This window comes from Rhea pennata, chromosome 9, assembly GCF_028389875.1.
Source record: "Rhea pennata isolate bPtePen1 chromosome 9, bPtePen1.pri, whole genome shotgun sequence".
Classification (NCBI taxonomy): Eukaryota; Metazoa; Chordata; class Aves; order Rheiformes; family Rheidae; genus Rhea; species Rhea pennata.
Window position 1 is genome coordinate 20,738,387 of NC_084671.1, and position 27,302 is coordinate 20,765,688.

At 38.9% G+C, this 27,302-nt stretch overlaps 1 protein-coding gene across 4 annotated transcripts in view; it reads left to right on the plus strand.

Moving 5' to 3' along the window:
- PAX3 (paired box 3) overlaps nucleotides 1-23,517 on the plus strand; it is a 72,510-nt gene extending 48,993 nt beyond the window's left edge. For all 4 annotated transcript variants that reach the window (XM_062582466.1, XM_062582464.1, XM_062582465.1 and 1 more), the window contains 4 exons: nucleotides 8,835-9,000; nucleotides 9,728-9,942; nucleotides 22,564-22,810; nucleotides 23,342-23,517. In XM_062582466.1, the coding sequence (XP_062438450.1) occupies nucleotides 8,835-9,000; nucleotides 9,728-9,942; nucleotides 22,564-22,810; nucleotides 23,342-23,376 (663 nt within the window). In that variant the 3' untranslated portion in view covers nucleotides 23,377-23,517. The remainder of the gene's footprint in view (nucleotides 1-8,834; nucleotides 9,001-9,727; nucleotides 9,943-22,563; nucleotides 22,811-23,341) is intronic.
- Nucleotides 23,518-27,302: the final 3,785 nt, after the last annotated feature.

Below are 27,302 nucleotides of genomic sequence, written 5' to 3' on the forward strand. Positions count from 1 at the left end.
GAAGATCATGGAGTTAATTAAAAAAAAAAAGCATGAATCTGGACTTTCAGACTTCCAAAAAATCAGTAGATACTGGCCAAATAATTTTAGAACAAACTGCACCTAGGAATCCAGGTTCAGACCAAGACTTTCCCTGTTTCAGAGCACTGAAGCAGTGTAACGTTTAACACTGCAGGCAGAATCCATGCCAGCTCTGCTGCTCGGGTGCTCCATCACTAACTGTCCAAGAGTGATCTAGGGGTGAGGGGAAGCTTAAAGCCCAGTTTAAGGCAGTCTGTGTTGCAAGGGTCCATGGTTAGGTGACATGCAAAATGAGTGGTAACTTGTGATCTAGCCAAGGGTACAAATTTATTTGGTGAAACTGTTCTGATGTTTTGAACCCTCTGAAGCTCAACCTGAGGCATCCAGACACTGCAAACTGGGACAAGCAATACCAAGTATTACTCTGACATTTTAAGGCAAGCACACCTATTGCAGCATCGCTGTGCTATTGGGTGTCTGTCCTGATGGATCCAGACTTTCCTGCTAAATGGTTTTACCTGCTAAATGTTTTTGCAGCAGACTTCGCACCACAATTCTTTTAAGTGTCCTGTTATGACCAGGAAAGACACTCAAATGTATGGATGAATTTTGTCTGGAAGGCAAACTAAGTGGGACATAAATCTGTTCTTAACGTGTTTGCTAAGTGAAAAGCTTACAAAACAGCTTCATACATAGGGTCACTGGACCAGGTAAGACCAAATTATGCCCTCAGATTCAGCCTTGCACAAGCATAATAAAGATAACTTTCTACCCTTAGGTTCTATCCGTTAGAAAGGCAAACGGGATCTAGGATATATGTTTTCAGGCTGCTTTAGCTTCAGTGGGAAATATGATAGAATGAAGAAGTCCTTGTTCATGTTTTTTTAAATCAATGACCCACAGCTAGAAGAAAAGCAGAGCGCTCATTAACATAACAGCTGTCTTAATGTGGCTTTAACCCTGTGACTTCTTACATTCCTTATGGCTTCCCCTGTTCCCTTGGGATGCACCTTGTCTCACACCATTCCTATGATCTACAGCCTCACAAATTCCCCAGTACCTCTGACATATGGATATTTTACCTCACCCAGCATGGAAGAAAGTTACCAGTCAATCAAAGATTAAAATACCAGAGCAAAACCTTTCTGGATTAAAGATGAGCTGGGGTTGAAGTGGGAAGCCAGCCTGTGGCTAGCTTCCTTGGGTACTCCATCTGTCTGGTACCCTTGAAGTCTGGCAAAGTGATTTAGCAGCGGATTAAGGGATACAGGATTTGCCTTATCAGCATTCAGCACCTCTCTGTAGCCCCTTAAAATAGCCACCTATGATGGGCATGAAATAAAAGAAGACTTGTGAAAAGAAAATAGCCCTTAGAAACTGGAGGTAGAGGGGGCTGGCTAGCCATACTGATGTAGCATTTGAGCTTTTTAGTCATTGTCCTTTTTTTGGTAACAGTGTGACAGAGTGCAGAGATATCAAATCTTACGTGAAAGTGTACACAAAGCTCTCTTTAACCAGCTGGTGCTCAAGCGTTGTATGAAAGAGCTGATTTTGCAGCCCAAGTCTGCATGAGTCCTGAAATCTTCTTCTCCTGAGCTTTTCCTGATGGGGTTAGCTTCAAGGACCGATTTCTTTGAGTTGTTCTATGGTACTGGGAAGTTGTTTATTTGACTAGAACCAGATCAGCCTTGCTGTTCTCACCCCTGCATGTGTAGTGCTTGCATCTTGAATTCTGTATTCTTACTCCACCACTTCCATGCTTCCCCTTCCCCTCTATTTTGTGGAGTGGTCCTCACTTCCTCATGAAAGGGAGGTTCTTACACCTCCAAAGCATTTATTTTATCACTTTCTCACTGTTGAAGAGTGACCAAATGCATGTTTCTAAATTGGTTGGTGGGGGGGAGAGAAAAATGCCAACCCTGGGCTGAGATCAAACTTGAAACATTTCAGCCCCTAAGGGAAATTTTTTGGAAGCTACAAGCAACTGAAAACAGACACTACACTGTGTAGTAGTCTACTACTACTAGATGTTATTTGTGCACTTAATCCCAAGGACAGGAAAGGCTTTTGAGGGAAGAAATGTTGTTGAAACAAACTCCACATTGCAAGAATCACAAGACGGGTAGCTATAATTATCACAAGTACTTAAGCACTGGGTATAATAAGAGCTCTAAGGCTCCCTGCAACTCTTCCTGCAGTGCCTTTGTGCTTAAGGGCTGTCACTCTCTTCCCCCATGTTTTAGTCTAGATGGCATTTAGAGACAACAAGGCAATGTCGTCTGCTGCCTCTTCCAAGGGCACCCCAGCTGTTTTGTGCATGGTGGAGCCTCCCAACAGCAAAGGAAGGAGAAAGGTCTTTGGTGTGGAACATTTGTCAGATGCAATTAGAAAACATAAGTAGAGTCCCCAGGACCTAGGATGACTCTAAAAAAGAAAAATATCAAACCCTGCAAATGTGATGTTAAGGTTTTGCATATTGTGTGTAAAAATCAGAAAAATGCAATGCCTCACTAGTCCAGTTTAAAAACTCATTAAAAGCTTCATTAAGTTGCAGTGTAGGCCCTTAAGGTCTCTGGCATATTTTTATCAAATCAATCCGAAGGCTAATTCCAGAAGTGAAATTTTCTCCACTGTAGATAAAGATCAAAGGCTTTTTCTGAGCTTTAGAGATGTGCGGTTAGGGTTTCTGTAACAAATAGCACATAAGGAATGATGTGGTTAGCATCTCTTCTGGCTACCTTATGATTCCCACATCAGGTTTATTTTTAGACCTGGATGAACTGGGCAAACTTTGGCAGCAGTCAAGAGCGTGATTCAGATTGATGGTGGGAGGTGTTGAATTCAATCTTTTGGCAAAGGATTTTTCAATAACGAGCTGGAGGTTTATGCAGGTTCTGCACGCTTGGCTTATTGCAAGGGCAAGCTGGAGGAGCAGCCATTGACTCCAGCCTGTGTGTGGCGAGGGAAGATGGGTTCAGGTTTGCTCTGTGGCTGGTGGAGGTCCAGGAGCCTGATTTGGCTGTTGGGTTTGCCAGTCAGAACCATTTCTTTGTGTGTTGAAGGGACTGTTTTAGTGTGTGAATAACAGTGAGCAAGCAGAGGAAAGATGAAAAGAGCTCAAAAACATGAGTACCCCCTGTACTGAAAGGGCTCTTCTCAGCCAAATTCTACATTTATGTTGTCTTGCTTGAAAAAGTCCAAAAGAAAAGTGTGTGTCTGAAAATTCAGGCAAATTTCTCTCTTGAAACTGCTAGGATGGAGTTGAATGTTCCCATGTCAAACTTGCAGTAAGTTTGTAAACCTTTTCAATAACTGAGCAAGTAATAAGCTTTTTGCATGTAGGTAGACTAAGTCAATCAGCTCAATGCAAAGTCTAAGCTCAGAAATTTGTGCACTTAGAGGAGAAACTAAAAAATCTCTTCCTGTGTGCTGGACTTGGGTATCTTCCCCAACTCCCCACCTTGTTCCCTTCTGGTGTATCGAGGGGAAGGGATTGTCTGCAATAGAAGATAGAGGGAAGAAATGAGAGAAGAAATGACAACTTTTTAGCTGCTAGTGAGGTCTGAAAACTCTTAGTCCAATCTCTAAGTCTCTTCTCAGTAGCAAACAGGGCCCAGTGGTAAGCATTCACTGGGAAATCATGGGGCAAGGAGGACCCATGCAAAAAAGTGTTTATTTCTGCTCACTTCCTCTGAAATGGTTTGAGCTTCTACTCCAAACTGCACAGTTCTCGTGGGAGATGGGATGAAGGAATGTGGGACAGATTCAGAAACACTGAAGACTTTTCAGCGATCTTTATAGTCGTTCCTGATGTGGTTTATAGAGAATTTATGGTTCCCCTTTTTGAGGCCGTCCCTCTTGCATCATACATAGGATTAAAAACGCACACAGCATTTTCTTTCTTTTAGTAGATAACCTGGTAACTGTGTTTTTTTTTCTTTCTTTTCTTTTCTCTCTCCACCCCCCCCCCCCCCCCCCCGCCAGGATGAAGGAGGTATTCTTATGGGTAAATTAGCCAACTACAAACATAGGCAGGCTCAAGAAGATGCTTTAAACATAATGGGGGAAAAAGGTGTTATTTGGATTCTCTTCTTCTGGTCCCTGCTCAAATGAGTAGCACTTTCATTTATAAACACATACTTCAACATATTACTTAACATTTTGCAGGAGTACTCAGCTGCAGTGTTTTAGAAGTGATTGTGCAGAGCTGATTTAAAGCCTTTTCAAAGGAAACTATAGGAGTTGAGAATGCTGAGTTGAATTGCAATGGGAGTTGGCCTCTTGCCTTTGGTGATGCTTAGTTTGGGGAAAATATATATATATATATATATACATATAATTTTTTAAAGTTTAAATGTTCTGGTTTCCATTGCGTTGATAACTATCACAACCAGTATGACTTCCTGTCATCATAAGACGCACCAGTCCCGGCAGCCTCATGAGAAGGCTTCCTGCCTGCATGTGAGCGCTCGGGGCAGGCTGCCCTGGGTCGAGGTAGTGGCACAGCTGGGGGATGCTGGAGGAAACTGTCCTGCCCATGGTGTGTTCCCCCTCCCCCCTATGGACACATGGTAAACCTTGCTTCTGGGGCACCTTCAAAGTCCTCATCTGCTGTGTCCAATAGAGGCTGCTTCCAGGGGGTCAGATGCAATCTTGGATGTGCAAATTTTGCAAGTTGTGGAGGAACAGAGAGTTGAGGGCAGAGGGGACAGTTACCATGAAAAATATCACGAGGCAACAGGAAAAAAAAAAATCTGGCTAGAACAAGAAGCGTCATTAACAATGCATCAGTCCTTTGACTTTGTATGTTTTTGGCACTCATGCTTGCAATGGTCAGGACTGTATTTAACACAAAATATCCTCTGGTTTCCTGCAGAATTCACATCTCAAATGTTTCACCCTGTTGGTTCAGAGATCTTTCTCCCTTAAAAGTGCATAGAACACACTCTGTTTATGATCGGGCTGTTGAAATGTCAAGGCTAGTTAGACCACTGTGTTCCCAAGTGAATAAATACATCTTTTAAAGAATACCCCACTGAGATCAGCAAAATAAGATGTTAGCATGGTCAGTTGCAAACTACTTAAAAGAAAAATGATAATAAAAAGAAAGATTTAAATATTAGAAAACAGAGCTGGAAGAAACCTATGAAGTAATCTAATTCATTCTCTCTTGACAAGATAAGTACCATCCAGGGCAGGTCTGCCTTCCCTGAGAGCCATGTTGTTAGTGGTGAAGGCAGCGCACAAAATAAATGATGAAGTGGGACATGAAGTGGGACATGCATAGTTTAGAGTGAGTTTTCTGTTACTCTAAATACAGGGTAGCAGGTTGTGGTCTCTGTGTGATGTTTGTGATTTTTAGCGATGGTTAGCGTTCTACTCTGAGCATCTGTGCCTTTAGGTGACAGTTAGCTTGCTCTCAGAAGTAAGGTTGTAGAAGAAAGGAAATATACTATGGATAACCTGCTATATTAAAAAAGGCTTTTCATAATATTAGCGTATTTCATTCTGATGGAAGTTGAAACCTAAAGTTTAATGCTTAGCTTGACTATAAGAGGATATTGTATTTAAACTGTGCTGGCAGTGAACAAACAAAAGAAAACACTTCCCAAGCTGTTTACAAGGTATTTCTAAGCATATACTTAAGTTTTTGTGGTGATTAGGTTTATAATATCTTGGCTTCATGTTGGCAAAGTTATTCCTAACTTTTTTTTTTTAATTGGTAATAATGCATGTGAATCCTTCATGATGTGTATTTTTTTTTTTTTTGAGTTGCTCAGAACAGGTTGAGGTAGCTGAACATAGTCTAAGGGAAAAACTGTATTTTTTTTAAAAAATATTTCTGTTAACTTAGAAATGTATGGAGCATATGAACTTTGAATAAAATGTATAGGTTTGAGTTAGGTTCTGGAAATTCAGGAGAAGTTACTTGGAACTTTTTAACTATCCCATTTTATTTTATTCCTTTTTCTCCTTGCATTCCATCACATGAAACACCCACAGAAATCAGCAGTTACCTGGAATAAAATGCGAGCTTACACAGTGTTGCAAACCAAATCTCTAGCCTTTATGGATCTAGATTGGATCCATCTCATCCTAAGCACAGGTCGCTGTGTAAGAAGTGCAAGGCCGTGATGGGCAGTAAAAACCGTGATATTAAAATATCCGGAACTGGAGATTCAGAACTTCAGCACGTTCATTTGTAAAATGTGATGGTGGGAGTTGGGGTCACCACTATGGTTATGTATATGATAAATCCTTTTAAAGTTTTTGTCAATGCAGATCCAAAGCCCATTAAAATCAGAGGAAAAACGTGAGATACATGGATCAGGCCCCTGTGGGGACAGAAAGGCAGTGGCAAGCTTGGGTGCCTGTGTAAGTCTCCAGGCGAGCTGGTGCCATGCGGGTCTGCAGCTAGTGTCCCAGGGCTGCTGCTTCGCTCACCCCACTCAAACAACCCCAGTTTAGTGTCCCAATCAACCAGCTGTGTTGCTGCAAGACCAGACGGGTCCCGGCACCCCTGCAGGGTCCCATTTGATTTAATGGGGCCCCAGGTGGCCACAGAGCTCTGTGTAAATAAATCCATTTGCAGGGCTATGTTGCACTGGGAACTTGCTGCTGCCCTGAGTGCATTTCTTTTGGTGATGTTTCGTGCATATCTATAGTTCTGGAAAAATACTAATCTATGAAATGAGCCATGTGTAAGCAAAATGTATTATCTGTAAAAAATGTAAAGCATAAATTTGACATTAATGCAGATCACTCAGTGCTGCTGAATAAAGTTTAGGATCTGGCTCATTTTAACAGAAATCTGGAAGAGAAGTCTGTGGAGGAAGCAAAATCTCATTACCTCATTTTCCTCTGTAAAATCCACTCACTAAGGCAGTGATAAATAGTCCAGTGCAGGTAGTGTTCCTGAAGCATTTTAAGATCACCAGATAAATCTGAAGAAGGGAAACCATCGTGAAAAAGCAACAGTTAATGACCTCAGTAGGCTAATTACAACATGCAAATGTTATTCTCTGCTCCCTCTCTGACCTCTGTTATCATTCCTAAGCCCTAAATGCTTCTTTGGCTCATTAACAAGCCCTTTCTCCCCTTCCGAGGGTCTTGCCCCTTTCTCTTTGGTCATCTTCAAAAGACACTGCTGCTGCAGCATAAGCCTGCAGTGGGTGCTTTGGGCTGAGCAGGTGGAAGGGGCCTGTGGGGAGTAAATGAGAAATCCATAGGCTGAAGTGTTGGTGAAGGTAGCAAAGGGCAAGCAGAGGTGAGCAGGATATAGATATCCTGAGGATGAGACAGTGGGGAAAAATAATTGCTGAATCTAGACCTGTCCTCAGCTATTGCTCACATCTCAGGCAGGTGATGACACAGGTCATCACAGCAAGCAGTAGGAGAAGCTGAGAGCATAGTCCAAAATGCGGGTACATCCCTTAGGTAAGGGCCATGCATGGGTTGTAATGCTGTTCCTTCCGCTTGCTTGCTGCAAGTGATGCTACACCTAGAAACTCCGTCTCTGTTGTCTGAGTCACTGATTTGTAAGCCAGTGTGGGCTGCTTGCTGCAAGGGTGGCAGATCAGAGACCAAACCCTTGCTTTCACAAGTGGCCACACTTGTCCACATGTGGCTTGGTAGCCAACACGCGTAGGCTTTCACGCTAGCCTGTCGAGGCTCTGTGGGCATAGCTTGCAAGATGCTAACAGTAAGATGAGATCTTATCTAATTGGTAGTATCCATGGTTCTGGCAGTTGCTTCATGGTGTAGCATTATAAGTAAAAATCCACCAGCTTGTTTACAAAGCATACGGGTAGCCTCAAACAACTCTTCTGCATCATGGTAAAAGCCTGAGCTCTGTGATCTAGAAGTTGCCCTAAATCAGGGGCAGGGCAGTGCTGATGCACACCAGGTCCTAGCACCCAGCTGAGGCTGGTTGCCCTTCAGATTTGCTGTGTTAGTGATAGGGTAAACCTGCAATGGACTGCAACTCAGATCATGTGTTATTTGTGAAGCCTTGCCTCCTCTTTCTGTGGAGGCAATATGAGCCATCCAGGACAGGGCAAACTTGAAACACGAACTGAGAATGGTGTAAAGAAATCGCTTGTTGGTGGAAAATTCGGAATTAAACTGTCTCGCTGCTCCAAAACGTAGTTGCTTGATATCCTGTCCTGAGACCAGATTTCAAAATAGTTCTGTGCTGAAATTCTGTTCTACTGTTAAGTTTGTTAAGAGATGCTTTGCATGTATGTGAATATATGAAAACTTGCTGGGAAGACTACTTTTTTTGTACAAGGGGCTTGCACTTTTCAAATCAGAAGTTCAGTGTTCTGTTTATAATTAGGGCCATATAATGTCCTAAATACGAGTACCTTCCAACAGTGCGTATTAATGGATACCACTGTGTTGTCACCAAGTTAAACATGAAGACAATACAATCCAGACCAAAGAGCTTTGGCCAGCACATGGATGAAATAGAGAGATGCTTTCCTTTTTTCATTAGTTTTGGCACAGTAAAGGTAGTTGCAGATAGCTATTAAAAGCACTGAAGCCTGAAAGTATTAATCAGCTTGTTTCTCAGGCAAGGTTGTATTTGAGAGGAGAGTAGGATTTGGGGGTTCCTGTATTTTGTCTGTTAAACCATGGAAGAGTCTGCCAAGGACTCCTAGGAGCTCTGAGCTGATGGTGGACTTGCCCAGTATGGATTGCATATGTCTCTTTCTCAGACACTGAATATGTTTAAAATATGATGCCATTATTGCTAATGCACCTGTATGAAATGTATGAAAATCAAATGTACCTAATTAAAACATTTGTAGGTCTGGTTTAGTAACCGCCGAGCTCGATGGAGGAAACAAGCAGGAGCTAATCAGCTGATGGCTTTCAACCACCTGATCCCGGGAGGGTTTCCACCCAGTGCCATGCCGACGCTGCCAACCTACCAGCTCTCTGAGCCATCCTATCAGCCCACCTCCATACCACAAGGTACGGTAGCAAACAGGTACTTGGTCAAAATGGTGCTACTGAGGAGCTCCTGTGTTGGTCTGCTTTAGGAGCATCTTGTGCTCAAAAGCAGTGTCAAAGGGGTGTTGGCTTTTGTGGTTTGGGGAAGAATGGAGCTTTAAATCTTGGTTGCACTAGATTTCTGGGGGGCTGAGGGGAGAAAACCACTGTTACAGGTGAGATTTTATAAAGAAACAGTTACCATGCTGTCCCTGCTCCCTCCTTCAGATTTGGACCCTTACTATCGGTGGACCATGCTGTCTTTAAAGGAATCTTGCAAAGCCCGAGACTTTTTCTGATCGTTACTGCTTTCAGTATAAAACATGGCAGAATTCCTGTGCTGTGACCTGGAAGAGACTGTTTCCAGCGCACTAAGGAGATAAAGCTCCTCTCTGCCCCCCTCTTTTTTTTCTTTTTTAAATTTTGCTTTATTGATTCTAAACAGTATATGCTTACTAAGACTTGTTTGAAAAATGCATATGTCTGTTATGATTTTTACAATAGATTTTATAGCAGTGATCTGGTAAAATTGTTACATAGGTTAGCTGGCCTAGTTAAATATCTAGTAATATTAAAGACTTACCTTTCTGTTTAACCAATAGTTAGATGCAAGTCCTAATAGAATTACATTGGGTTGAACCTCACATAATGAACTTATTATACCAGAAAAACAGAGGAAAACACATCAACATGTTTCTTTTGCTCCTAGCCGTGTCTGATCCGAGCGGTACAGTCCATAGACCTCAGCCGCTTCCTCCGAGCACCGTGCACCAAAGCAGCCTCCCCTCGAACCCGGAGAGCGGCTCTGCCTACTGCCTGCCCAGCAGCCGGCACGGCTTTTCCAGCTATACAGACAGCTTTGTGCCTCCGTCCGGGCCCTCAAATCCCATGAACCCTGCCATTGGCAATGGCCTTTCACCTCAGGTCAGTCCTGTGTTTTCAGACAGAGGATTTGCTGTATACCAGAACCAAAGAGTCTATTCCCTCAGGCCACAGTATAATGAATTGCCAAATTTAAACCATAATGTATTCTTTATACAAGCCACATGATTTCAGTTTGCTGGTTTCCTTCTTTTATTTTTTTATTTTTTTTGCTCCTATGAGCTGAATCAAGGCTTATAGTTTATATTTAATTTTGAGTGATTTATAATGTAATCATGCAGGCTTCATGTTTACATTCAATTGTCAGGCATTTGTAATGTACTCCTATTTTCCTGAACCTCCATGGCTAGGTATGAAAAGTTTGGGAACTCTGATCTTGTAGTTTTCCTGTGAATAAAATAACTCTTGAAGATAATCTTGTGGAGGTTTTCCAGGAAAATTGCAGACAAGTTCTATCAAGAGTTCTGAGAGCTGAACAGTGTACACTGAGTTAGAAAGAAGTAAATCAGGAGTATTACTGTTTGGCAATATATAAATGCATGCATGCCATAATTGTTTTTCTAATTTGCATGAGCTCTTTTTAGGAGATCATGTTAATAAATTGCCTTGATAATCAAGTGTCAAAAGGTTGGTTAAATTTTCCTACATTTGACATCTGTCAGAAGTTGACATTATTAGTCAAAACTTAGATGATGGTTTATTCTATTAGTGTGAGCTTTTTCCAGGTGCTGGGAGAGAGATGTCCACCAAATTCTGGGAAGTCACAAAGAGGATGCAATCTATAATTACAATCAGGAATCTCTTCAGGGCTGAGAGTGAGAGTTTTAACAGCTTTATCTTTCTACCCTTTTTTCCTCTCAGTGGTTAGAAAAACAGAGAGAAGCTCAGAATGACACAAATGAAAAGTGAAAAGACAATTATACTCAATTACACACTAATCACTGACTATCACCACTGCCCGAGTAAGGAGAGGGCATTCTAATAGGCAGAAAATGAGATTTTAATGGCACAAAGGGTGGCCAAAATAACGACTCATATATCTTTGCCTCCTTCGTTTTCTTCAACTTGTGGTTTGCATCTTGAGAGTACAGTTCCTGGTTCCTGTGCAACGGTGATAACTCTGTGCAGCTGAAAAGTTCAAAGGCACTGGAGTTGAAAAGAATGAATAACAAAGGCAATGAAATAAACATTTTTGCCCAAAGGCAAAAGTTCATAAACCCTTTTTTGTAACAGTAAATGTAATTAAGTTTCACAGATTCCTATAGCATAGAGTGGGGTACAAAACTTTATGGCTTGAAACCTCAGGAAAAAAAAAATACCAACAGAAAAACAAACGGATATACTTCCAACAAGACGTGAATGGATTTTGTTCTGAAGAATTCTGATTTCTAAATGCAATCTCCAACAAAAGCCATGACATTATATTAGTTGCTTCATTTTAAAAAAATGATTGGATTCATAATGTGCAAGGCTTCCACAATTTGGACATAAGTATCTTTCTGGGGCTCAGAGTTAATCAATTCAAGTCAGTTGTTACTGTCAGTTTAAAATGTATGTTGGTTCTGGCTATGGAAAATGTGATTTTTTTTTTCGCTCCTTTCACAAAGCTTTTATTGTCTGTGACACAGAAGTTGAGCGCAACAGTAAAGAAATCTTGTGATGTCTGGGCAAAAGTGGGACAAAAAAGTGAGGCCAAGTTTTCCCCCAAAGTCTTGCTGATTTGAGGTTTGATATAATCAAAAGGAGATCTCAGAGCAGATTAGACTACTTTAATCAGTTACTGTGCTTCTTTACACTCAGCTCTGTCCTCATGCTCAGAAACTCCTATTCTTTCCTTTTTTTTTCTTTCTTTTTTTTTTTCTCCTTAGAATTTTATAACCTTTTCCTACCACTATGTTTTGAGCTCCTGGCCTCATTCTGCCCCTTTACCAACAGAGTTAGATGGGGGCTGATCGATCTGCTATCACTGAACATACATGGGCAGAGTCCTTATAGGCGATCGGATCTGGAACAGCATCTTGGCGTCAGAATGGTTAACTTGACAGGCTGATAAAGATCTTTCCACTGCTCAACAAAAACAAACAAAATCCCCAGTGCCAAATATTCAGAGTTACCAGTGGCTGCTCCAAAACAATTCTGGGGGCCTGAACACTGATTTAAAGATCTTAGTATAAAACAGCATACCTAAACTTTGTATGTGTGTATGTGTGTATATACATACATACATATATGTATATACACACGTATATATTTAAGCATTTCTATCCTTTTTTCTTGAGTGATGTAACATCAGGTAGGTAAATTCTGTGAAACAAACAGTGAAATAGCAAAATAACAGTTGTTTTACACCTGAAACAAGAGCCTAATATGTTGGTTCCTTATATGTTACATTCCTGTGTGTAAAATGTTAGTTAACTTTGGAGTGTGCTCCAGAGGTTCTTCTTGTCAAGCTTCTTCCGGGCTCTTTGCCCATAGGTGTCTAGATGCTGATTGAGAGGGTGAAGCAGATGTAGCCAAAAAGTCCACAGCCAGTTTTGTGTTGAGGGCTTTACTGAAGAAAGAGAAATTGGAATTTTCCTGCTGAGTGGACATGTTGTGATGCTGTATGTGTGCATGGAATTTAGATGAGGAGGAAAGAGGGTGGTTTACTAGCTGGTGGGTTTTCAGCCACAATAAATCTGGATGTGTGAACAATTAACATAATGTTTCCACCCATCAGTGTCCCTCTTGCAGACAAGCACTCTGGATATATTGTTTATAAAGCTGAATTTGTGGTGAATTGGGGGGTTAGGGGAAGGGTCTGACACCTGAATAATTTCCTCTGATAAACCTCAGAACATACAAAAAACAAATCCAACATGAAGATTCAAAGGATCATATTCTTACTTGACTTAAATCTCTGTTTCTCCTTTGAGTTCAGTTTACCCTAAATGAGGATCTGACACAGAGACCCTTGGGGTTTGTTTTCTTTCCAGTTTCCCTTCTAACTTTGTTCTTGGGTATGATGGACAAATACCTTGTTTAAGGGAAGCGGAGGACAAGTGGAAGTGGCTGGAGTGCTGTAATTTTATTTTTATTGTGTTAGTCATGTACTTAAAAGTTAGAGAGGATTGCAGGTCTTGGTCAGCTTTGAGAAGCTGAGGAGTGCTCTATAACATGCCTGTGCTGTGGGGCTGGTAGTTTATTGGGAAATAACATGGTGGTGCTCTTGCTGAAGTGCCACTTTGTTAACATTCAGCACTTCCTAACATCAATGCAAGATCTGCAGATCTCAAGATGACTAATGATGCTCCATGTTCATCTGGTTTAGTCGTTATTAGTGGTTGTGGTGAGAGAACCTCTCTCTTTCAGACCTACAAAAGCTCGACTTTTGCAGGAATGAGACAGTGATTAATGTCTTGGGGAACTGATATCCAGGAGGGTCCTTGTTTGTATTTTATGAAAAAGCAACCAAACTGCAAGCAGTCTGTCTCAGCCAGAGCTCTTTAAGTATAATGTCAGAACAGAGATTATTAGTGTGTAATATATGTAAATTGCATATTTTTGTGTTTTCTATGCCTATTATGCAGCTTCTTGGCTTTCATGCATACATTTATGGGAATATTGTATTTCCTTTTCAAATTAGGTTTCAGTTGCTCAGTGCATTTTCTTTTAACAACCATTTGTTAACTCAAACTTATTAGGGAATAGCATCTATGTGTTCATGTGTGTGTACAGGATGAATTGGTGTGTTGCTTTGTGATCGTGGCATTAGCAATCACCCCCGCTTCCTTGGATGTAAAGCAGAAGAGCGACTGTCAAAACATTTGTCTTGCAGCTGCAGGTGTATGGTCTTACTAGAGTGCTGTTTGTTTTTAAGATGGGAGTTCAATATTTTGAACTGCTTCATTTAAGATAAGGAGAAGTGTTTTCCGGTGTACATGGGCATCCCTTGACCTTGTCATGTGCTTTCTATTAATGGGCCAGTAGCATGGTTTGCCGCCTCCAGTGTGGGTCAGGCAGGCTGCTGGCTTTGGAGAGCGCTGTTTCAGCCTGCTCGTGGGTTCAGGCTCAGCAGCAAGACTCTGCTTGCTCTGCTGCCCGAAGGGACACCCAGCGTTAAGTAGTAATTACTAAGTTTTTACTGAAGTTAGTTTTTAATGAAGGAAGAACAAATGTATGTAATCCGTCTCCAGCTGGACGTCATTCCCCCCCACCCTTGCCCTACAGAAAGCTTATGAACTCTACTTTTTCCTCTTTATCTTCCTCTATAAACTAGTCAAACTAGTAGCTTTAAAGGGTGCATTTTCAAAATGGGAAGTGGATTGAACATTAAGTGGCTGCATAGCAGCCTTTAGTGTACTTTGCCATTCTCCTGCAATTACCTGGAACTCGGGAATAATCTTGATCAGAAATAAAATTCCAAACTTTTCTGTGAACAGTAGTAAAAATGTAAGCCGTGTCAAGGTTTCTTTCTTCTACTGTCAAAACATTTCACTGCTGGAGTTTAAGAATTATCCTGTAAATGTTTTTTTGTGAGGTAGATCTTAAGTGATTGGCCTCTCAAGTCTTTGAGAGCACTTGGTTTTCATTAACCTGACGTATGGATCTCATGACAGCTGTCGAATCGGTTGAGAGATAGGTTCATACTGTCTTGTTAACTTGGGTTTTAAGGGAAACATAGGAACTGGTGGCTAAAAAGCTTGCATTTCACCATTAATTCACAGGAGGAAAACAAAAGCAACTATTAATTCCTTATTTTTTCCTCTACATTCTACTTAGTGTCCAATTGTCCATAGAAAAAAAATCATTTGGATCCAAGCCCCACACCAATCAGAAACTCATGATCTTTGTCATGATGATCTTGGCTTTGAGAGTTGTTCACTTAATAACCCAGGAACATGAGACAGAGGTCATGGATTTCTCCGTGAGGAATGAAGTTAATTCACATGATATGATTTGCCTGAGCATGAGTTTCTTTTTAAAGGAAAAAAGAATGGGATTTTCTGTTCTTTCTATTTCTTGATTGTGGTACAAATACAAGTTTCAGTACTCTCATAATCATTATTTTGCAACAGTAATGATATTTATTGAAAAACAACAAAATAGTGACCTTATGCTTTGGATGTTCCTCCTAACTTCTTTTGCTAGGCGTATTTCTCCCTCTCCCTCCCTTCACCAGAAGGTACATTGTGCTACCTTCAAAAAACCATGTCTGATGGCTAACAAACCCTACACAAAGGTGTAGCAGTTTTGGACACTTCTGGAAACTTAAGCCAGTCATACTGTAATTTCATAAGAAAAAATATTTAGGAATACAATGAAAAAATATACATCTTAAATATAAAAATGTAACAATAAAATGATACCATAAATATCAAACTATATCAATATCTTGACTTCTACCCTTTTTTGTCATGACAGCCTTCAGTTGTATACAAACTCACAGCTGAATGTATGAATTTTTGTCTCTTTGAAGGCACTTTATTTAGGCATTATAAGAAGATATAATTTATCCAGAAGCCTTTCCTTCTCTTAAACTTTCATATTTTGTAGCAGTCTTTGTTTCTGTATGCCAGATATAGCCTTGCCTATCTATGACAAAACCTTTTTTCAGGTGAAAATTTTGCTTCTAAAATCAAAACCTGATTTTCCCCTTCCCCATATTCTCAATACCTTCTAACTTTTCTGATTTAGTTTTATTTATCTGAGAAGTTAAGAAAAACTTTCACTATAAAGTATCATTCCTGGTTTATGGTGTTTTTTGTTTGTTTGTTTTTGTTTGTTTGTTTTTAATCTGGGGTGATTTCATATATAACTTTAAAAATTCAGTAGATATCACAAGACACAAAAAACTGGTCTGCTTATACTCTGCGATATTGAAATTTTCAAAAATTCCCACAAAACTGACTTATCTTCCCGTACAATAATTTGTATTATTTAGCATGTACTCAGTACCATACCTTGCTGTGTCACTTAAAATAATTTTTTGCTTCTGCTACATATAGAAGCTCAATTTGAGCCACTTGCTGGGCAAAAATATGAATCTGACCATCATAGTGGTCAGAATTGTGACTGGAATGCATTGGTGAATTCTAATTCTTTAATGAATTTACAAAAAGGAAATATCAACAGCAATCTAAATACTTGCATATTTATTTAATTAAGGATGGATACATGAATGAGGCCTTTGTCATGTGTAGTCACAGATGGCTCACTTGAGTCATTAATTATGCTCTGTTTTAGTTTTCCAAAGGAAGATACTAAAAATACCACAACATGATTCAGTGAAAAGCATATATTGCAGTGATATCTGAAAGAGCAAAACTTCATTCTTAGCAAAGTCATTCTAGAAAGCAGTGTGTCGCTCTCTATTCTCTTGAAATAGAGTTCAAATGCACAGGGCTCAACTTCTTTCAGAATTTGCTATTTCTCTAGAAAACTTTTATTTTTTTTCTTGATCTTTGTCAAGATGCTGATAATAATTAATGGTCTTATAAGAGAGACACTGAATGTTGAGTCAGAATACAGAGGGGCTTACCCTGCTTAAAATAACAATATATACTTCTGTTTGTACCCAGAGCTAATAAGCCTAACATTAGAGGCCCTGGCATATATATTAATGGAAACTTCATGACTAAACCCTTCCTAACTGGTTGGATTACTCCAACAATGATTGTCCGTCATCTTCCTCTCCCTGCACCTCCAGGTTTATAGACATCTTATTGCTTTTAACCAAAGGGTTAGGATTGTGCAGCTACCTAGTTTTGGTAAATCCAGCCATGAAGATGTAGATCACTCAATAGCTATTATAGAACCAAACATTTCTGTTCTGAATTAAATCTCATCCTATCTCTATTGGGTATGTGAAACATAGCCTGAATTCAGTGTGGGGAGTCCTGTAAAAGCTTTGCATATCACATCCTCAAGCCTTTTGCCAGCAAAAATTGCGGGAGTATGTCTGAATCTAAAAAATGCATAGTTTTGTTTTCTATTAAAGCACAACAACAACAAAAAAAAAATGCACTCCAGTTATGAATGGCAGGTGTGCAGGAGCAGCACTGTGCAGCTAAAGATGTGTTTTGCTGTCAATCTTCCTCTTGTGTCCTGCATTGAGCAGGAGATGGGAGGAGACGTTCATTTGGGAAGAGCAATCTAACCACAAATTTAGGTTCATTGTGAGCTGCTGTAAGTAATATTGCCATGTTTAAGTATTTAAACTTGCTTGCCAGTACTCACAGGTCCTGTGACAGCCTGAAAAAGTTTTGAGTTGTTTTCAGATAGCTATATCTATGTGTTCTGAATATATGTTCATCTTTGGGTTTTCTATTTTGCCTTTTCAGTTATCTTGCCATTTTTTGTAAGTTTTTCCATCCAACCAGGAGCTAGAGATTTACTTTCTCTCTGGATTACTTTGATAACATTACCTAGTCCTGCAGCTCCAGGATCTAGCACCTGGAAAGACACTAATTTATTAACAGATTGTCACAATGTCACGAACATGAGTAATCTCCTGCAGATGCAAGTATAATTATTGAAGGATCAAACATCTTGATAATTATCCTAGAAGTACACCAGTGCACCCTCTCTGATTTCAGTGCTGCTACTACTGATGTCTAGTGGTGTGAAATCAGTATGAGGTCTCATCTGATTTGAGTATGTGGAAGGTCAGATCATCAGATGTTCAAAGTCTGTGTATTTGCTCCCATTTACATTAAGGGAGGATTTGGTTCCCAGTGCTTGCCATTTGGCACAAAAATTCTTTTTTTTCTTTTTGGCTGTTTTCGTTATTATAGCAGGAATGTTCATCTATATAAAATGAACCAGCAACATCATTCTAGGATTCTGTAGGTACAAATCCATTTAGTTAACTAATTGTAATTAACCTTCTAGAAACTCTCACTCTAATAAAACTAGCCTTTTCAAGTGCTCTTTTTTCATACAATATTTGCTTCTGATTTTTTCTACAGTGAAAAGAGTTAACAGCAGGTAATGCCATTCATCTTAGAAGGAGGTTGAAATTTTCAGTGTTAGTGATGAATGAGGGTATCTGACCCACATCTGCTTCCCATTAGAATGGAACATTGCCCTGACATCGTTAGGAGCATTTGTCAGGATTCCCTGGACAGAGCTTCTGTAAATTACATGCTGCAAATGTGTCAGGGTCAGATAAGAGGATATCATTAACTCCACTAAAGTTTACTCATGATTCTGTCAGTTCAACTTAATACGTTAACTGCCAACAATTTTCCTTGAGCTGTTTCATTAAATCTTTCATTCACAGGAGGGGGGGGAAATGTAACACTGTACCCCCAAAATATTGCACATGTTCTTTTCTCATAAATCATATTAATTGCAGACATGGTCACAAAGCATATTAAATGCAGGCATGCGTAAATGAATTAAAACATATGAGAATTTTATTGTGCCTATGGTAGGTCCTACATCCTAAAATACCAACCACATTAACAGGCATAATGTTTCATTTAAGTGGAATAAGCTTTTTCTCAGTTTAATAGCCTTTATTTTGTTGATAGTAGAAGTATTTTTTTATAATAGCTGATAATGGACCAGATGTTGCTTACACATTTTGAAAGCTTTCATCATTCAATATCTCTTCCTCTTTTTGGATCATATCCTTATCTAGTGATGTTGTGCTGATCCCACCAGCTAGGGATTTATCCTAATGAACACTTGGGATTGTTTGGGAAGTGCTCTCCAAAAGGGTTTCTGTAGAGTTCGGTGGTTCAAGTTCACTGTGTTCATTCTGTTTGTTCCTAAATGCAGCTTTGTTTTCTATTTATTTTATCATTTTTATATGCTGTCTGTTATATAAGCTCAAAGGCTACACATCAACATTTCTGGGTGGTTTTTATTTTAAATTGAGAACAAAACATATCATGTAACCAAAAACCTTACAACCTGATCTTTGGCATTTATAGGAGTTCTTCTGAGTAGTTACAGCAGCATTTGGGTCTAGATGTTAGATCAACCCTTGTGTGTTGTGTTTTATTCTTGCTGCTGCCTTTGGGATGCAGATTAATGGGAGATGACGACTGTCATCTCAGCTTTTCCAAGCTAATCCAAGGTGAAGAACATTATACCTAGATGGTATATGGGCTGATTAGATTTCTTTTCCTCCTTTTCCTCCTTAATTATTATAAATTAGATATGTTTATTTAGAACTATATTGCTTCATCCCAGCAGAAGATCTGACCTGCAAGATTCAGATTTTCATACATCTCCTGTATACTGCTAAGCTGAGGGTGCTGTGCATCTTGCAGAATTGTCCCATTAATTGATTAGGTGAAAGTCAGCTATGCCCTTCCGGTAACTCCTTGTATGGGTGATAAGGTCATGGCACATACCATACGAAAGACTTCTGCCTTGAGGCTACTTCCCTTATAGCTTTCAAAACAGACATGACCAAAAATCTAATTATTTAGATACTAATCAACTGCAGGATGATTCCTAAGGCCTCTGGAGGAGATATTTCTGAGAAGATGGTTACTGTTCAGACTTTAGTTTTCTCTGCCTCAGAATACTGTGTCTGTTATGCTTAAAAGTGTCTTGAGTTATTCGATGCATATGCACTTAATAAAAAGATGCCTAAAGAGTATGTGGTTAATTTAAAATTTTTAAATTAAAACTCATCAAATGCTAATTTTAGTTTGTTAGAGAAGATAAATCTCCTGGAAACTGGCCTCATCTAAAACATTAGATATAGATGCTACTAAAATTTGGGTGGTTTTGAGGCAGCGTCTGGATCCAAGTTTAAATTTGAAGGCTAATCTCCAACTTTAAAATAACTTAAACTGCTGAATCAATTCCAAAATTTTTGAGCTCGCATCTTTACTGTCAAAGTTCAAATGATGATGTCTTGGGCTCTACTCTATTGAAGTCATTAAACAGAAAAGAGTTTAGTTACTCTAAGTAGGTAATATATATATTTTTTCAGGTAGTACCTGGTAAAATATCTTATTTGCTTAGCTATGCAAACATTTTTTTTAAAAAAACAAAAAACTAAGAAAAAACAAAAACCTCTGAGAATTGTCCTGCAGAGAAGACTGCCCCCAAGACTTGAATGCAGTGGTGAGAGTGAAACAAGCCCAGCTTGTCCTCTCTGCTCTTGAACTTTGAACAGAACAAGATCCATAAATACCAAGTCCCATAAATACCAGAATCTCATATGTGCTACACTGGAATGGAAAGGGCTGTGCATTTATTTCAGTTTTCTGATAAAACCCTGTGTGTTTTAAAACACAGTCAAAACAGTGATACTTGTGCCAATGTAAATATTTTCCAAGGTAGCAATTTTCAATGTAAACGTTAACTTAAGGTATGGGTTTTCTTTGTGTAGGTCTTTTTTATTCTTTTAAGTCCATTAGTGTTAATCTAAAAGGATGAAGATTAATTCAGTGTGAAATGAACACTGATTCTAATACAGCCAATATTGTGTCTTGCTGATGCAGAGTCAGGTCTTCAAGCATGCTAGATTTTTAGGAGTAGATAACTTTCCAAAAGGACAAAAAATATATTTGTAGTTCCTAAAGTGGAAAAACTTATTAGAGTAGTTCAGAAATTTTAATATTTTTTTAGGATCCAATTTAGAGGAAAAAATTCTGAGACACCAGTTATTTCAGTTTTTAGGTGTTTGGCAGACATGATAGTGTGCAAGTTGCTGTGCTAACATGATTTTTGTCTGTGTCAATTCCAAAGAATTTTTAATAGCTTTTTATTAACCTCAAATTCTTTAAATAGGCTTTGTGCATTGAAAAAATAATCTGAATTTAGTAGAAGACTTATTTTAACCTGAATTTGAATCCTTCATTTGAGTTTTTAATTTCAAAGGGATAAGATTTCAGTATCTAAATGAAGTCTTGGTCATATTTTCAAGCTTCTCCTTTTGCATGAATACTTTCGTTTGCGAAACACTTAAATATCTTCAGCTGGAAGTGTAAATTTTAGCTTACTGAAACAAGTGAAAATTCTATTGCTATAAATAGTAATTTGAACACCCCCCCCCCCTTCCGTGGGATGTCTTGGGTGCAGAGATGTTTTGTGTTCTTGTCTTGATGTAGACATCTGGGTGTCACTTCTCTGAAATACTCTGCTTTATGCCTCTTGCTTGTTTCATTATCAGACATGCAAGACCTGGGTGCCATCTTCCTTTCTACTTAAATCATAGTCCCTGGGGTTTGTTTGATTTAGTTAAAAAAACAAACAAAACTCAGTGCTGGCAGAGCCAGGATCATGAGCTCCCTACAGCAATAATCCCTCTTATTTTGCAGTGGAAGATGAATGCAATTTAAGAAGAAATATCAGAACTTTAACCAGACATGTTTGTCTGAGCACAGATTTATTCTTTACAAAATAGACTGCTATTTTAATAGTTCTTTGTAGGTTACAGTAAGAAGTGCAGTAAAATAAATTACCAAAAAGCATATTGTTTGTAATGCCTTTTTGGAGGAGATATGATTTGGAGGAAAGATGTTTTTGGACTAGATGGTCCCTTCCAGCCTCAACCATTCTATGATTGCATAACACAACTTGTAAACTATCAGAATATACTGTTTAGGTGGAAGCTGTATGCTATCTTTCAGTTACAACCTGCAGGTCATTTTTTTCAGGCATTGAAATGCGCCTTATTCCAACAGAAGAAAGCTCTTCTCTTGATAGTACTTATCTTTAAAATGCGCTACAGAGGTGTGCTGGGAAGGGAATACATCAGTCTCTAGCATGAGGAGGTTTTGAGAGTCAGTGATTTATCACAATAGCATCCCTGCCTATTGCTCAAAAGCACAGGTGCTTTTAAAGTCTCTCTCCTTGCTCTTATTTTGGAAATTATGCCTAGAGGGCTGAGCTTTTAGAGACAAGGATGTTTTTTTCCATTAATTTCTTTTCAACTAGTCTTGATTCTTCTGTTGCTTTCATAACTGCATATGTATGAGCAGCTTTTTAAGGGAGTTAGGGTCAACTTGAAGCCAGCTTGGAAAGCTAGATTATTTCTGTTGTATCTGGTATCGCGGCTCTTGCATCAACCAGCACTTTCCCCTTTTATTTCTTTACAGACCAGCACACAGCACATACAGTGGCAGCATGAGTTTTATCTGTTCTGCCCCTTTTTGGCATATTCCTGTTCTCCTGGGTGCTGGGATTCGTTGTTACTCACATTGATCATGTTGCTGTGATCCACTTCAAATTCATTTAATTTTAGTAATTACTGATCTCAAAACAAATATTTTCCTGAGCTTTTTCACAGCTTTCCTGTGTTTGTAGACCATGCACAACTGCATGGTCTAAAGAATCATTACCTGTTTTTTGGTCTCTTATAACCAAATCCTTGAGGAATAAACGCCTGTGGAAATTCCAGTTGGGACACCTGATTACCAGTCTAAAATCATAAAATATTTTATTTTTTTTGCTTATTTGCCCCATTCCTTATTTTGCCACCTTTGTGTATCACTTTTTCTGGATTGTTAGCCGTCTATTTATTTACTTACTATTTATTGGTGAATTATACCACTTTTTATCCCTCTCTGGATTTGGTACTGAAAGCATAGGTTGAATAGCAAGTCTGCCTGTCTTTGGAATTTAAATGATAGGCTTCAGTATGCTTTTGGCTCTGCACGCAATACAGATCTTCATGTGTTTTAACTTTGTTACGATACCTTTTATTTTTAGGTAATGGGACTCTTGACTAACCATGGTGGTGTGCCTCACCAGCCCCAAACTGATTATGCCCTGTCCCCTTTGACTGGGGGACTCGAGCCCACCACTACTGTGTCAGCCAGCTGCAGCCAGCGGCTAGAGCACATGAAGAGCTTGGACAGCCTGCCCACGTCCCAATCCTACTGCCCACCAACCTACAGCACCACGGGCTACAGCATGGACCCTGTCACTGGCTACCAGTACGGACAGTATGGACAAAGTGAGTATTGGGACGTCTGCACAGTGAAGTACAAGTGTGTAACTGCTTAGCAATGGTCTGTGTCTTCTGGTTGCTACCAAGAAAGTTATGAGAGTAGATCCTAATGTCTGACTACTGCTCCTCTCTGAAATAGGGCTGAGCTCACTGGTGAGATAGCTGATTGTTCAAGCAAGATTTCTGCTGCATAATTATTTTCTTAAGTGATGTCAACAACATCTTGATGTTATTAATTGTTGAGACATGAAACCTGATTGCCATTAGGTAAAACATAAGGATTGTCCAAAATGAAATAACCACTGGCATTTCACTATTAGAAACACATGTTCTTAATGAGGTCAACTCAAGAATCATTATAGTATATAATCCCAGATACATAGAGTTTTGTCAAACTTGTCCTGGGAATAAAAATATTAGTCCTTTTCCTTTGATATATCAGTATTAAATATGACAATGTCAACCTGTAGTTGGCACGGCCCCATGCTGTGAGACTGTCACAGCATGACTTAAAAAGCTTCTCTTGCTTTTTTGCAGGTGCCTTTCATTATCTGAAGCCAGATATTGCATAAATGAACTGTCCGCTTCAAGTTAAAGCCAGTCTTGTTTTCCGGTCTCACTCCAGTGCTTGGATACGAGGGGTCTTCTCACCGTGCTGCAGTCTAAACTGGGGCGATCCCAATGAGAGAAGCAAGCTTATGTTCTCTCCAGTCATTGCTTTTAGTAGACTTTTGAAGGCTGGACAAAATTATACAGAAGACAAAGGCCAAAAGCAATAATGAATAAATAAATGCAATGTGGTTCAGTATAAATGGGTATATGAAACAGAGCAGTATTTAATATCACTGCCTGGCAAAACATTCCATTTTTTGTTGCTGAAATTAATGTGCATTGATAGGGACAAATAGAGAATTCTGAAAATTAGCAGTTGAGCTCTGCATACTCTGAGTCATCTGACAACCAATGCTGACTTTAGTCTAACTTCAAAACTGCTCAGTTTCTGACAGATGGGCAGCAGAATCTTTCATTTTACACACTGGAAATTGTCATCAAGAGGAAATGTCACAGTCCATAGGAAGCTAGAATGAGTGCAAAATCTTCCAGAGTAAATTATTGGTTATCTTACCATGCTTTTGTAATTGTATTGTCAATAGATGTTACTTACAAGTTTTGCTTTACCAGCAGAGAAGATCTTCTGTATCATGAAAACCAGATTTTACCTTTTTGTATGTGGAGTTTTCCTAGTCCATGCTATGTTTTCAAACAAACGAGGAAAAAATCAACAATGTGACTGATTTTTCACAGCTGTCTAACAATGTGCAATACTGTGTACCTCACGCAAACTTTGGGATCATCCAAAGTCATATAGATAGAATCAGAACTATATTTTTGCAGGTACTTTTATTTTTGCATTGCATAATTCCTGATGATAAAATACAGAAACATTGCAGTGTGCTGGACAACTAAAATCCAGCTTGCTAATCATGATTTAAAGGTCATTTTCAGGAAACAATACGAAGAAATGATTACGTTTACATTTTTTGGTTATGTACAGGACTTGAACAGAAATGGTCCTGTATTTGACACATTTGTTTAAATTATACAGTGATATCCATTATAGAAAATAATAATAGGAACAAAGGTTTACAAGAAGTTTGCATTGTGACATTTTAGAATGTCAATAAATTTGTGTTTTGTGATGTTGAGAGGAACAGAAAGATGGAAAGCGGTGTTATTTATTTCTCTCTATTCTTGGAACAAAGAGGGAGGCAGAACACAAATACATTCCTCCTAGCGTTAAGGACTATGAAGTAGTGAGTTAGATTAGGTTCAGTACAGAGATTAGTTCACACATTGGTCTTAAGGGTGATGGAAAAATGAAATACTATCTTTGTGTTGAGGCCTCTACCAACAACACGTGTTGTTAAAAAAAAAAAAAAAAAAAAAAAGTCTTTCATGTAAAAAGTTCAGTAAATATTTACTATTTATAATGAATAAACAGTTATGAAGACTTGCAAAGCACTGATGATTTTGTTCTTAAAATGTAGTATTGTGCTAAATACATTGATACAATTTTAATCTGAATATCATGAAGAAATAAACCATGTTATCTTCAACTCGAACTGTATTCATTCTGTAAGCATATTTTGCACACATCCTAAGGCTGTGGTAGCCTTGGGCAACCTCTGCCTGGGTACTGCTAACACACTACTCAGAGCTTTGTGCTTGTTAATCCAACTACGTGTTTTTTCAAATAGTATCTGTGCCAGTACCTCTTTCTGACAAATCAGAAAATTGTTGTGTCTTTGTTGTGCATCTATAAGGAAAGAGATAGGATAGGTTTTTTAAAAAAAAAAAACTGAAAATGAGGAAAAGGAATTTTTTTTCTCCTTCAGAGTTATTTCTCTGCTATACTTTTAGCTATAGTGACAATTAAAATGAAGAAGTCTTATTATTACCCACTCCCTGCTCTAAACTGTTTGTTTTCTGTTTTTTTCAGTGATCCTTTGTGTCCCTTCTCCTGTCTAAGGGCTCAGCTATTGATATTTGTCTGCCACAAAGGTCAAATAAACACCCCCCCCCGACACACACACACACACACACACACACACACCCGCCAAAGCAATGCATTTGGTGTGAAGCAGAGGATAAAAGCCTGCTTGCACAGTTTGGAAGTGTATGATGTCTGTATGATTGCTCCTTTCCAAACGGGGTGTATCTTTATTCCAGCTTTGCCTTTAAGGCAAAACTCCCCTGCAGGATTTTTGCATGCTACATTGGCAATTTCTCCTTTTCTATTACAGCAGCTTTTTTTTAAGTGGTAGCAATAAGGTGTTTTCCTGACCTGAAGCTATCTGAGTGTCTCTGAACTCTTTGTGTTTTGCTCACAAGCACTTCCTTACTTGACAGGGTAGTGCTGAGCAGGAGAGCCTGGATATAGGCAGTTAAGGAGAAAATTATCCAGCCCCCATGCGGGCAAGCCTTGGGGAAGGGGAACCAGGATAAGTGTTCCTCAGAGGAAGTGAGGAGTACAGGGAAGGGGGACTGAGATCAGTTTTCTGATTTATGGTATGCCATGAAAGTCTTTGATGGAGCTAGAACAATTAGTAGCGTTGATCCCTTCTTGTTTTCAAAATCAAGGCTGAAGATTGCTTCTTGGTGGGGGGTGAGAAGTTCTGGAATATGAATCCAAAGCACCCAGAAAGTCAGAGTGGTATTAGGCTGCTATTGATACAGCATTTGAGAGGCACAAGAGGGATATATGAAGCTACAAAACCTCACTGAAGATAGCTGATTGTTAAACAGGATCTATGTCCTTAGAAATCTTTCTCTGTGTATCTATGATAATTACAGCTAGATTTTTAATCTCAAGGTTAAAGGCTGCAAATTCAAATTTACAAAATCTGATTGTTAGCATGTAACCTACATCTCCATACTTAATCCAAAAATACAAAATTATTTAATTTTGGAAATCCAAAACCATTGAAAATTATCAAATGCCACTGATCATTTATGTAGCAAGAATGTATTTATACTTTTTCCTGAAGAAGCATGATGGACTACAGTGTACAAATTATTTCTTTTCCATACAAACCTTGATTGATACATTTTCATATGTGTAAGAAATAGATTCCCTCTTGTCAGAGTGCCGTTGATTATGGTTAATGGGTACAGTATACACTTCTGCTATGTTAATAACCGTGAAAGTCTTCAGTGTTTTCAATGCGTAAACTCTTCTGATCTTAAAGTCTATGAAGTAGTTTACCAAAGGGTTTTGAATTCATGTCTTGTCATTTTGAACAAATACAGTATCAATGAGGCCATCAAAAAGCTAGAACATCTTGATATCGTAAACCTCTTTGTATTATTCCCTAGAGTAGTCTCTTGCTCACATAATTGTAAGAAAACCTGCATCCTGAATAGAAGATCCCATGTTTAATTTCTTTTGGTTCTTTCAGTGACTACTAGATGTTGCCTAAGGCTGGATAAAAATAATTTGGAACAATATGAACAACTACACTTGGTTGCTAAATTTTTATTCATTTAACATTAGATATGTATTTTGTTTATATGCAATGTCACAATGCTCATTCATCAGTGCCTGAGAAAGTCTTGTGTCTTTCAGTTATTCTGTACATGTTACACTAGTTATAACAACACTATTGTTACAATAACATGACATACAGAAGAACATAGTATTATTAAGTGCATGGATTTACATGGAGTCACAGGGCTGATCTGAATCTGTTCAAGATCTTTGTCTATGGTAAAATAACCAAAATTGTTTCTGCTGCTGCTGTAGGCAATATTCAATTTGATCTGTTGGCTTTTAAATTATATATTCCCTCAGAGCTTTTTTGGGCAGCTCATCTTATGCTGGGAAGTTCTCATCAATCAAAAGTATTAAAGTGCTCTAGCAAGACTTCAGCTAGTGGGGCAGTTAGCCAGAATGGGATAGGGTTGAAAATCTACCAACTATTTATCATACAAGCAGACT